Here is an 11,039-nt window from a genome sequence, read left to right as displayed (position 1 = left end):
GTGCACTGCACACCCTCGCAACCGTGGTTGAGACAGTCCCGTCCCTGACCCTGTCGCGTGTGATGCCCCCCCCAGTTGGTGCCCATAAGCCTCCTGCTTGTTGCTGATGCGGCGCTCTACCGCGCACCCATCCTGCCCAGTGTGCGTGCACGAACCCACTTGCTGCTCAGTGCCGACGTCCATTCGGACCGCACCGCGCCCGCCGTCACAGCCGCTGCGGCCGCCACTGACACCCCCACGTCAACGTCCATGGATGCCGCCGCATTTCCATAGCCGCCGGCAGTAGCAGCCGTGGTGGCCGGCTCCGCATCAGCAGGCCTTGCCGCGCCGCCCGGCGCTGCGCCGCCTGCTACTGCCAGTGCATCCATGAGACCGTGCAGCCGCGCTGCAAGCCCCGTCAGCCCCTGCAGCAAGCCCTCTGGCAAGTGCGCCTTGGTGGCCGCTGCTGCTGCCGCTGCCCCGCCCGCAGCGGGCTGCTGCATCCATGTGCTGAAGGCGCCGCGCTGGAATGTCAGTTCCAGGATGGATTCGGGGCGAGCGGCCATGGCCGCTGCTGCCACGGCCCCGGCCGCGGCGCCGCCCTGCGGAGCCAAGAGTTTACGATTCAAGGTGAGCTGACTGAGCAGGGCGTGCTGAAGTGCGAGCGTTTACGAGGCCTGGGCCCGGCGCCGGGTGCGGAGGGCCGGGCCAACATTTCTTCGCGCCCTGCACCTCTCAGTCACACCCGACCTTGCCTGCTTGCTGAATGCAGCGCTATAGTCGAATGGCTTGGTGCTCAGGTTGAGCCAAGGCTCCGAGAACGCAAGGCCGGTCACGGCCTCCAGCACCAGCTGCTGTTTAAGCTGAGGGTGCATTCCTGGCTAGCTCGGAAGTTTTGTCTGATAACACGCAAGTATCCGAGGGCGCAGGTACAGTTCCTAGGGTGCACAAAACAGCTGGCGCAATTTCCCCAGTCGAGGCAGAAGGGGTTTGTTTCCTTGCTTGGCTATACAGTATGAACTAAGCGCGTTAAAGGGCTTTTTGAACCGGGGCTCGATACAAGGGGTCGGCAACGCTGCACTGACACCGTTATCGATTTTGCCACGAACGAACGCCGTTTAATCACATACACGAGCGCATGATGAGTTTCCGCATCTATAGGCATCAGCCTGCACTGCACAAGCCAGCTGGCTGCGCGCTGCTTCGCATGTCGGTAATCGCATGCGGTCCCTCCCCTGGCCCTCCGAAACATATCCAGCTGTACAAAAGCGTTCCTACAAGCGTTCCTACAAGCGTTTCTCCTCGCTCCGTTCGGGCTGCAGAAGGATGTAACGCAGCCCTCCAGTACAGTGCATACAAGCTGTAGTTCTTTCGCCCAAGGCGGTCTTGCCACCGTCCTCCCATCCTGTGCTGTTTCAACATTTGTCGCCCATGCGGTCGCAGCCGGTACATTCGCGCCTGGGTGCTGCAATGAGCATGAGCATTTACATGGGTTCGAGTCCATGTGGCCCCACTAACTCCTTTGAGTCCGGGGGCGCGTTAGGTAAACAGGCAAATGGCCTAGATCAATAGCGTCCGTGCCCGTAGCGTCGTAACTGCGTACAAGTGGGCAGCCAACTTTTGCGTGTCCGTGTCAAGCATAATCTTTTTCATATCGCTACCTGTAATACCAGAAGCCAACCGAATGTTAGCATAAATTGGGCACTCCAGCATAACGTGCTTTTCATCTTCTACACCGCCTCGACACAGCCTGCACACCCTTTCGTTGCGCGGACGGTACCGGCCCCCCGCCACGGGGCGATTAACCTCGATATCCCAACATCCTAGCCTGAACCGTATCAGCGCCATTAGGTGCTTGTGCGTAACATACTCCTTCATGTGCGGTAAAATGCCTTGCTTAACTGCAGCATCCAACTGCGGGACGCCCATCCACTGCGTATAGCGGCACATCTTAACTCCCGGCCCACCGGCAGTATTACGGTGCCCTCCGCTTTCAGGGAAAGCCCGAGGGTCAGCGCATATGCTCTCTGCCTTCCATTCACCCATAAGCATGTTGGCGAAGTTGCCCAGCAAACTACCAATCGGCAGCCCCGTGCGCAAGGGCCCCTCCGAATGGGGCCTTAGTCATCGTACATCCGCAATACTTGTGCATGCGTCGCGCACAAATCTGTAACCTCGTCTATGCATCTAGCATAGTATAGCGCCCACAGAGGCCCCCACACGTCTCGGCGAATCCAGCAAGGCCAGGAACAGCAATCCTTGCGCAAGCACATTCGCTTTATCCGACACATTCGGCACATAACCTTTCGATTCGACAATGCTGTCGCGCTGCCTGGGCATGGCCGGCACCACCCTTGGTGGTAGCCTGGCGTCTGGCGCGCAGTCTGCGGTCAGCGGCATGTTCCGCGCCTCTGGTCGTCGAGCCACCAGTCTCCAGGTGCTCGCCTGGCAGCTGCCCAACCTGTTTGCTGGCGACCAGCAGGCTCGCAACGCCGCATCCATCAAGGCCAAGATGGCGGAGGCCAACAAGGCGCTGGTGAGTTGCGTCGCTGTCGCCATGCAATTGCTTGCGTGTCGTCACCCCGCTGTCCTCGCACCGCTTCCGTGATTCAGGAGAGCGACAAGATGCTGTGCTACCAGTGCGAGCAGACCAAGAGCGGTACTGGCTGCACTGAGATCGGTGGGTGTTGCGCTTGCTACTACTGTTGCGTTCTTCCTTCCGCGCATCCCCTCCCAACTTTCTCGTGGCATGCGCTCAGCCCCTTTACCCTTTACCCTTCCCCCTTACCTTCTTCCCTCCTCCCGCTGTGGCCCCACCCTCTCCTCCTTCCTATTCCGCGTGCAGGCGTGTGCGGCAAGACCCCCGAGGTCGCTGGGCTGCAGGACCTGCTAGTGTACTCCGTCAAGGGCCTGGCCTCCCTGGCCCACATCGCTCGCAACTCTCCCGCCAAAATCGAGGACCCGGCCGTCAACACCTTCATCAACGGCGCCATCTTCTCCACCCTGACCAACGTCAACTTTGCCGATGACCGCTTCCTGGAGTTTGTGTCTGAGGCCCGTGCCCACCACGCCCGCCTGTCCGCCAAGATGGCTGCGGCCGGCGTGCAGGTGCCCGCCTCCGCCACCGAGCAGCAGGTGTGGTTCGGCTCCATGCCGCACCCGCTGCTGTGGAACTCCCAGGCTGCGGCGCTGGGCGGCGTGGGCGACATGCTCGAAGTCGCTGCAAAGGTGGGTGGGGGCGGTGTTCACGTGCACGGTTTAACAATCAGGAGGGGCCTGCCTACCAACCTGCGACTGCTCCCAGACCGTGCGCTACCCTCGACCCATATGCCCGCCGTTCGTGCTGTTGACCTTCCGCTGTCCATGCCCTGCCTTCCACCTCACAGACCGGCATCGCCGAGCGCCAGAAGGTGCTGGGCGAGACTCTGGCGGGTCTGCAGGAGCTGCTGGTGTACGGCCTGAAGGGTGTGTGCGCATATGCCCACCACGCGGAGGCCCTGGGTTTCACCGACCCCACCGTGTACGCTGAGATCCAGGTGCGTGGGTGCGAGCGCCCCAGGCGTGCGCGCTCTGCATGGAACACGAAATGGCACCTGGAACAAAGTAAAAATGGGCGGGTGACTGCGTGTACGAAAGGTCCGGTTGCTGCTTGGTCCGTGTCTTTGACTGACCCAATCCTCCCGCATCCTCTATGCCGGTTCGCAGGGGGCGCTGCACTTCCTGAACACGCCCGGCGCCAAGGACGTGGGCCAGGTTCTGGACGCCTGCTTCAAGTGCGGCGCGACCAACTTCAAGGTCATGGAGATGCTGAGCAACGCACACACCGACACCTTCGGCCACCCCGTGCCCACGCCCGTCACGCTCAACCCCGTGCCCGGCAAGGCCATCCTGGTGACCGGCCACGACATGCACGACCTGCACATGCTGCTGGAGCAGACGGCGGGCAAGGGCATCAACGTGTACACGCACGGCGAGATGCTGCCGGCGCACGGCTACCCCGGCCTGAAGAAGTACCCGCACCTGGTCGGCCACTTCGGCGGCGCCTGGTACCGCCAGAAGATTGACTTTGCCGAGTTCCCCGGCGCCGTGGCGGTGACCACCAACTGCGTGCTGGACCCGCTCCAGGTGTACAAGCAGAACATCTTCACCATCAACGAGGTGGGCAGGGGCTTGGGGGGGGGACGTATTACTTAACGATGATACGTACGGATGGCACATGTCGCATGCAGGGCTGCGCTGCGCTTGAGAGCTAGCATGCTGTCGGTGGTCATCACCTTTATACTCTGTTGAGCCGTGCCTTCTTTTGCACCCTTCAATAGAATTGGTTGTCGAAGGTTGCTCCTTGCGCACTCACACCTGCTCTTGCACTTGTCCACCTGCAGACCGGCCTGTCGGGCGTGCCGCACATCCGCCCCGACGCCAACGGGCACAAGGACTTCACGCCCATCATCAACCGCGCACTGCAGCTGCCCGGCTTCACGCCTGAGTTGATTGAGAAGCGGCCCAAGAAGAAGGATGTCACGGTGCGTGGGTACTTGGCGAGGGGGAAGGTCTACCTGTTCACGTTCCTATGCCTGCATTCTGACTCCTGGCCCGCTGCCCCCATCCGTTCCATCTGCACAGGTGGGCTTTGGCCACAAGGCGGTTCTGAGCGTGGCTCCCCAGGTGATTCAGGCTATTCAGGAGAAGCGGCTGGAGCACATCTTCCTGGTGGGCGGCTGCGACGGCTCGGAGCCGCAGCGCAAGTACTACAGCAAGCTGTACCAGTACATGCCCACCAACACCATGGTGCTCACCCTGGGCTGCGGCAAGTTCCGCATCTTCGACCAGGACTTCGGCACGCTGCCGGGCACCGACCTGCCGCGCCTGCTGGACATGGGCCAATGTGAGTGCTGCCGGGCTCACGGTGTGGCCGGCGTTGTTGACAGCAGAAAAACGCATTCGTATGGGCTTGGCTTTTGTGACTCGGGCCTGTTGCCAAGGACAAGGAGAGCTGGCCTTGGCCAGGCATCCGCATGCGTGCCTATGCCTCCCCGCCGGCCCGCCTCTTATTTCCCGGCTCTTTCCCCTTCACCTCACAGGCAACGACTCGTACAGTGCGCTGGTGGTGGCGACTGAGCTGGCCAAGGTGTTCAAGACGGACGTGAACTCGCTGCCGCTGTCGCTGGACCTGTCCTGGTTTGAGCAGAAGGCCGTGGCGGTGCTGCTGACGCTGCTGCACCTGGGCGTGCGCAACATCCGCCTGGGGCCCCGCCTGCCCGCCTTCCTGACGCCCGAGGCGGTGGGCGTGCTGGTGGACAGGTTCAACCTGATCCCCGCCAACGTGGCTGACCCCGGCGCGGACATGAAGATGATGATGAAGAACAAGTAAACCGCATGACGTGCGGCACACGCGTCAGTAGAATTTTGCAGGCTAACCAGCCATGGTTGCCACAGGGCTTAGCAACAAATGTATACATTGCGCCTCGTTAAACTTGACGCGATCCATGCACGGGCAATTGCACCAGCAGCACTGCATTTATCTTGAGCCGGTGTATGGAATGGATGTAAACCCGCAGCGCATTTCATCCCCCGGCAAGCAATTATTCTTATGTGGTGTGAGCCCTGCAGTGCACAGCCGTACATACGTGACTCCTGTTGCCTGCTGTTGTTGCCAGGATTGTGGTCAGGTTGCGGTACTCATGTGGTATGTGCGGGCGCCGTGGGAGGGCACCTTCCAATGTATTGTTGGTGGCACGGTAATAGCAGTACGGTATGTTAATGCAAACGAAATGACCTGATACACACAAATGTTGCTTATTCGAGAACGGGTGAGATGTGCCGAACCTCTGAGTAAGTTGCAAGGGCTGACACCGTGGGCTGACACCCACGCCTAAGTCCGGCACGATGTCATGCGTGCACCTGCCAATCAGGCAGCTTAAGAAAACGGTGCCAGCTTTGTAACAGCGGAAACTTGTTGTAAATCGCGCCAGGGCTTGCATCTCCCAGGGGTAGGCCGCAGTGTGTGTATGTGCACATACACACGCACGCGTGGGGCACCCTAGCTTCAGGGCTGTTCGGCCCAGAGCACGCTCAACAGACACAGCTTAGCACTGCCTGCATACCGGGCCGGAGATGATTCCCTCCTGACCTGGGTGCTGGGCACCCTTGCTTGGTCGGACTGTCCCTTCTTGTAATGTCGCATTCATACCGTACTGCTCCACGGACTAGTCCACGCACCGACCATCGATCGCGCCTTGCGTGCATGCCGCGAGGACGACGCTCCGTATACTGAACGGGCTTGCTGGACAGGCCAAGGCGTGTGTGCGCCTCTATGGGTGCTAGACTATGCTAGACGCATAGACGAGATTAAGTCTGTGCGCGGCGCAGAGCGCTCTAGTATGCCGGCGAATGGCATACGGTGACTAAGGCCCCCTTGCCTTCCAAGGGGCCCTTGTGTCCAGGTTGGCACGATTGTACCGGCTCGACCGTGAGGCGAATGCGTAGTTGGGATAGCATCGGAAGGCAGGACGGTTGCAAGCGCAAGAGCGCCTTTGGCGTATGGAAAGGCAGCACGCTTGCATGCACGAGAGGGCAAAAGGCTTGCGCGCAACACCTGGAACAGAACGGCGTGAGCAGCGCCACGCAAGGCGGAAACAGCACAGGCCATCACCCGCATTCAGCGTACGGTATGAGGTACAGCCGTACAGGCTTTCTGAGTTTCTGGACTTGGGCGCCTTCCTTATCGGCCATCTGAGCTTATCCACCATGACAAGGAGGGCGCTAAAACGTTTTCAGAACAAGGGCGACGCCGGATGCAGGTGCCTGTTCTGTCGAAGTGTAACGTGTCCCATCCGCCATGGATGTTACGTCATGCGCATCAAAGCGCCGTGAACTTGGCCGTGACGCGCCGGCCCCTTCAACCTTCACGGGGACACCATTTAACAACCTTTCCCAGTGTTCCAAATCCAATGCCGCAGTACCCGCGGCCCTGCGCCTTCCCGGAAGTAAGCTCGAATCGAATCAGATCGAAGAGTGAGTCCCATCATGCGAGTTCCAGTGCGCTGCGGGGCAGTCACACCGCCGGCGCTGCCTCTCCGGGCTTTATGAATGCATACCTAGCTAGCTACTACATTTTGCCTTCGTCACACCATGAATCATCACATTGCATGCCACAACAATAGCTGTACAGGTTCAGACTCACCGTGCCAAACACACACGTCATGAACCAGTCGAAGGAGGTCAAGTCGGGACGTGTTACGTCATTGTCCAATCACATCAGCTTTGCATTTGTAATACTCTCTATACACTACATGTATACACTGTTAAGCGCACGCACATAAGCCGCTCCTAACTTTTCCGAATCCACCGCCGCCAAGCACCAGTCGTCCGCAGTTTACCATCAAGCTAATCGTTTACTTGTTCTTCATCATCATCTTCATGTCCGCGCCGGGGTCAGCCACGTTGGCGGGGATGAGGTTGAACTTCTCCACCAGCACGCCAACCGCCTCGGGCGTCAGGAAGGCAGGCAGGCGGGGCCCCAGGCGGATGTTGCGCACGCCCAGGTGCAGCAGCGTCAGCAGCACCGCCACGGCCTTCTGCTCAAACCAGGACAGGTCCAGCGACAGCGGCAGCGAGTTCACGTCCGTCTTGAACACCTTGGCCAGCTCAGTCGCCACCACCAGCGCACTGTACGAGTCGTTGCCTGTGAGGTGAAGGGGAAAGAGCCGGGAAATAAGAGGCGGGCCGGCGGGGAGGCATAGGCACGCATGCGGATGCCTGGCCAAGGCCAGCTCTCCTTGTCCTTGGCAACAGGCCCGAGTCACAAAAGCCAAGCCCATACGAATGCGTTTTTCTGCTGTCAACAACGCCGGCCACACCGTGAGCCCGGCAGCACTCACATTGGCCCATGTCCAGCAGGCGCGGCAGGTCGGTGCCCGGCAGCGTGCCGAAGTCCTGGTCGAAGATGCGGAACTTGCCGCAGCCCAGGGTGAGCACCATGGTGTTGGTGGGCATGTACTGGTACAGCTTGCTGTAGTACTTGCGCTGCGGCTCCGAGCCGTCGCAGCCGCCCACCAGGAAGATGTGCTCCAGCCGCTTCTCCTGAATAGCCTGAATCACCTGGGGAGCCACGCTCAGAACCGCCTTGTGGCCAAAGCCCACCTGTGCAGATGGAACGGATGGGGGCAGCGGGCCAGGAGTCAGAATGCAGGCATAGGAACGTGAACAGGTAGACCTTCCCCCTCGCCAAGTACCCACGCACCGTGACATCCTTCTTCTTGGGCCGCTTCTCAATCAACTCAGGCGTGAAGCCGGGCAGCTGCAGTGCGCGGTTGATGATGGGCGTGAAGTCCTTGTGCCCGTTGGCGTCGGGGCGGATGTGCGGCACGCCCGACAGGCCGGTCTGCAGGTGGACAAGTGCAAGAGCAGGTGTGAGTGCGCAAGGAGCAACCTTCGACAACCAATTCTATTGAAGGGTGCAAAAGAAGGCACGGCTCAACAGAGTATAAAGGTGATGACCACCGACAGCATGCTAGCTCTCAAGCGCAGCGCAGCCCTGCATGCGACATGTGCCATCCGTACGTATCATCGTTAAGTAATACGTCCCCCCCCCCCAAGCCCCTGCCCACCTCGTTGATGGTGAAGATGTTCTGCTTGTACACCTGGAGCGGGTCCAGCACGCAGTTGGTGGTCACCGCCACGGCGCCGGGGAACTCGGCAAAGTCAATCTTCTGGCGGTACCAGGCGCCGCCGAAGTGGCCGACCAGGTGCGGGTACTTCTTCAGGCCGGGGTAGCCGTGCGCCGGCAGCATCTCGCCGTGCGTGTACACGTTGATGCCCTTGCCCGCCGTCTGCTCCAGCAGCATGTGCAGGTCGTGCATGTCGTGGCCGGTCACCAGGATGGCCTTGCCGGGCACGGGGTTGAGCGTGACGGGCGTGGGCACGGGGTGGCCGAAGGTGTCGGTGTGTGCGTTGCTCAGCATCTCCATGACCTTGAAGTTGGTCGCGCCGCACTTGAAGCAGGCGTCCAGAACCTGGCCCACGTCCTTGGCGCCGGGCGTGTTCAGGAAGTGCAGCGCCCCCTGCGAACCGGCATAGAGGATGCGGGAGGATTGGGTCAGTCAAAGACACGGACCAAGCAGCAACCGGACCTTTCGTACACGCAGTCACCCGCCCATTTTTACTTTGTTCCAGGTGCCATTTCGTGTTTCATGCAGAGCGCGCATTCCTGGGGCGCTCGCACCCACGCACCTGGATCTCGGCGTACACGGTGGGGTCGGTGAAACCCAGGGCCTCCGCGTGGTGGGCATAGGCGCACACACCCTTCAGGCCGTACACCAGCAGCTCCTGCAGACCCGCCAGAGTCTCGCCCAGCACCCTCTGGCGCTCAGCAATGCCGGTCTGTGAGGTGGAAGGCAGGGCATGGGCAGCGGAAGGTCAACAGCACGAACGGCGGGCATCTGGGTCGAGGGTAGCGCACGGTCTGGGAGCAGTCGCAGGTTGGTAGGCAGGCCCCTCCTAATTGTTAAACCGTGCACGTGAACACCGCCCCCACCCACCTTTGCAGCGACTTCGAGCATGTCGCCCACGCCGCCCAGCGCCGCAGCCTGGGAGTTCCACAGCAGCGGGTGCGGCATGGAGCCGAACCACACCTGCTGCTCGGTGGCGGAGGCGGGCACCTGCACGCCGGCCGCAGCCATCTTGGCGGACAGGCGGGCGTGGTGGGCACGGGCCTCAGACACAAACTCCAGGAAGCGGTCATCGGCAAAGTTGACGTTGGTCAGGGTGGAGAAGATGGCGCCGTTGATGAAGGTGTTGACGGCCGGGTCCTCGATTTTGGCGGGAGAGTTGCGAGCGATGTGGGCCAGGGAGGCCAGGCCCTTCACGGAGTACACTAGCAGGTCCTGCAGCCCAGCGACCTCGGGGGTCTTGCCGCACACGCCTGCACGCGGAATAGGAAGGAGGGGAGGGTGGGGGCACAGCGGGAGCGGGGAAGCGAGTGAGTGCGGTACAAAAGGCCGACGGCGGGCTAGCTACGTGCGGCGCCGCAAACAAATGCAGGCCGCATCGTGAGGGCACACAGGAGTCACGGTAGGCAAGATTTACAGGAATTGAGCGAATCACCCACCAATCTCGGTGCAGCCGGTGCCGCTCTTGGTCTGCTCGCACTGGTAGCTGCAGGGATAGCGGGGGTGAGGGAAAACGAACAGGGGTGAAAAGGGGGAAAAATCAGGCATGTTGTGCGGAACACGACAGAGCGCGACTACCAGATCCCTAAGGACCTGCACCATACTTTGGTATATGCATGCTCCGCGTAATGGAGTAACCACGGGTTCGAAGTCGCTGTCGCGACAGCCATGTCGGAGCCCGAAAGCAAAGAACGCACATGACTAGCTTTCTTACCACAGCATCTTGTCATGCTCCAGCGCCTTGTTGGCCTCTGCCATCTTGGCCTTAATAGAGGCATCGCGCGCCTGCTGGTCGCCAGCAAAGGGGTTCCATTCCCACGCCATAACGCGCACAGCTCCAGTGCCGCGCGCGACGCTGGCGCTGAGCGAGCCAGAGCTGCCACGGACTAGATGGCCGCGGACAGTCGTGCTAGCCATGCTCATGCAGCGCGCAAGCATTCTGCCGTCGAATGCAACAAATGCCGCGCGGGCTTTGCCAATTTCGCAAAGTTTGACTGTAGCGTGTAGGAGCGATTGAAGGCGTCAACCTGAGGGCATGGGTTGTGCTGGGGGTACTAATAAGTGTCGACCAAGCCCAACCGCGGACTATGAAGTTTTTCACAAGTACGAATCCCGCTCCGGGACGCTCCTAGGGGCAGTCACCTGTGCGCACGTGCACATGTTTTCCGAGCATTAGCTCTTACACTGGTATTAAGCAAGTAATGAAAGAGGATTCACGCTGGTCCAGGACGTGTGTGGGCTCCCCGGCATGAGTGATGAGTCTCCCGCGGACAGGACACCTGTACCGCCGCCGGTAAACGGCCTGCCGTTTCAGCCGCAAACGCCGATTGAAGGATTCGCCTTGCAGGCGCCGCCTGTCCCTTCCCCTGCGTTGCCGACACCCGGCCCCTC

General features: G+C 60.7%; 3 protein-coding genes across 3 annotated transcripts in view; 1 reads left to right on the top strand and 2 right to left on the bottom strand.

Annotated features, from left to right (window-relative positions):
* The window catches only part of CHLRE_09g393580v5 (uncharacterized protein), a 4,912-nt gene extending 3,845 nt beyond the window's left edge, over nucleotides 1-1,067 (bottom strand). Inside the window, exons 1-2 of the mRNA XM_043065681.1 lie at nucleotides 735-1,067; nucleotides 160-581 (exon numbers count right to left, since the gene is read on the bottom strand). Of these exons, the coding sequence (XP_042921210.1) occupies nucleotides 160-581; nucleotides 735-854 (542 nt within the window). The 5' untranslated portion in view covers nucleotides 855-1,067. The remainder of the gene's footprint in view (nucleotides 1-159; nucleotides 582-734) is intronic.
* Nucleotides 1,068-2,157: 1,090 nt separating this feature from the next.
* Nucleotides 2,158-6,473, top strand: CHLRE_09g393543v5 (uncharacterized protein). The gene is made up of 8 exons (XM_001694704.2): nucleotides 2,158-2,515; nucleotides 2,593-2,659; nucleotides 2,825-3,207; nucleotides 3,366-3,515; nucleotides 3,685-4,137; nucleotides 4,362-4,502; nucleotides 4,603-4,864; nucleotides 5,061-6,473. Exons 1-8 carry the CDS (start codon nucleotides 2,297-2,299, stop codon nucleotides 5,348-5,350), a joined length of 1,965 nt encoding a protein of 654 aa, XP_001694756.1. The 5' UTR covers nucleotides 2,158-2,296; the 3' UTR covers nucleotides 5,351-6,473.
* A 5-nt stretch (nucleotides 6,474-6,478) lies between these two features.
* On the bottom strand, nucleotides 6,479-10,694 carry CHLRE_09g393506v5 (uncharacterized protein). The gene is made up of 8 exons (XM_001694619.2): nucleotides 10,363-10,694; nucleotides 10,088-10,134; nucleotides 9,519-9,901; nucleotides 9,211-9,360; nucleotides 8,589-9,041; nucleotides 8,222-8,362; nucleotides 7,860-8,121; nucleotides 6,479-7,663 (listed from the first exon to the last, which is right to left on the bottom strand). The coding sequence occupies exons 1-8, from the start codon at nucleotides 10,584-10,586 to the stop codon at nucleotides 7,374-7,376; spliced, it is 1,950 nt and encodes a 649-aa protein (XP_001694671.1). The 5' UTR covers nucleotides 10,587-10,694; the 3' UTR covers nucleotides 6,479-7,373.
* Nucleotides 10,695-11,039: the final 345 nt, after the last annotated feature.

This window comes from Chlamydomonas reinhardtii, chromosome 9, assembly GCF_000002595.2.
Source record: "Chlamydomonas reinhardtii strain CC-503 cw92 mt+ chromosome 9, whole genome shotgun sequence".
NCBI lineage: Eukaryota > Viridiplantae > Chlorophyta > Chlorophyceae > Chlamydomonadales > Chlamydomonadaceae > Chlamydomonas > Chlamydomonas reinhardtii.
The sequence above is the reverse complement of the archived record's forward strand: the minus strand, read 5'-3'. Positions and strand labels throughout refer to the sequence as shown.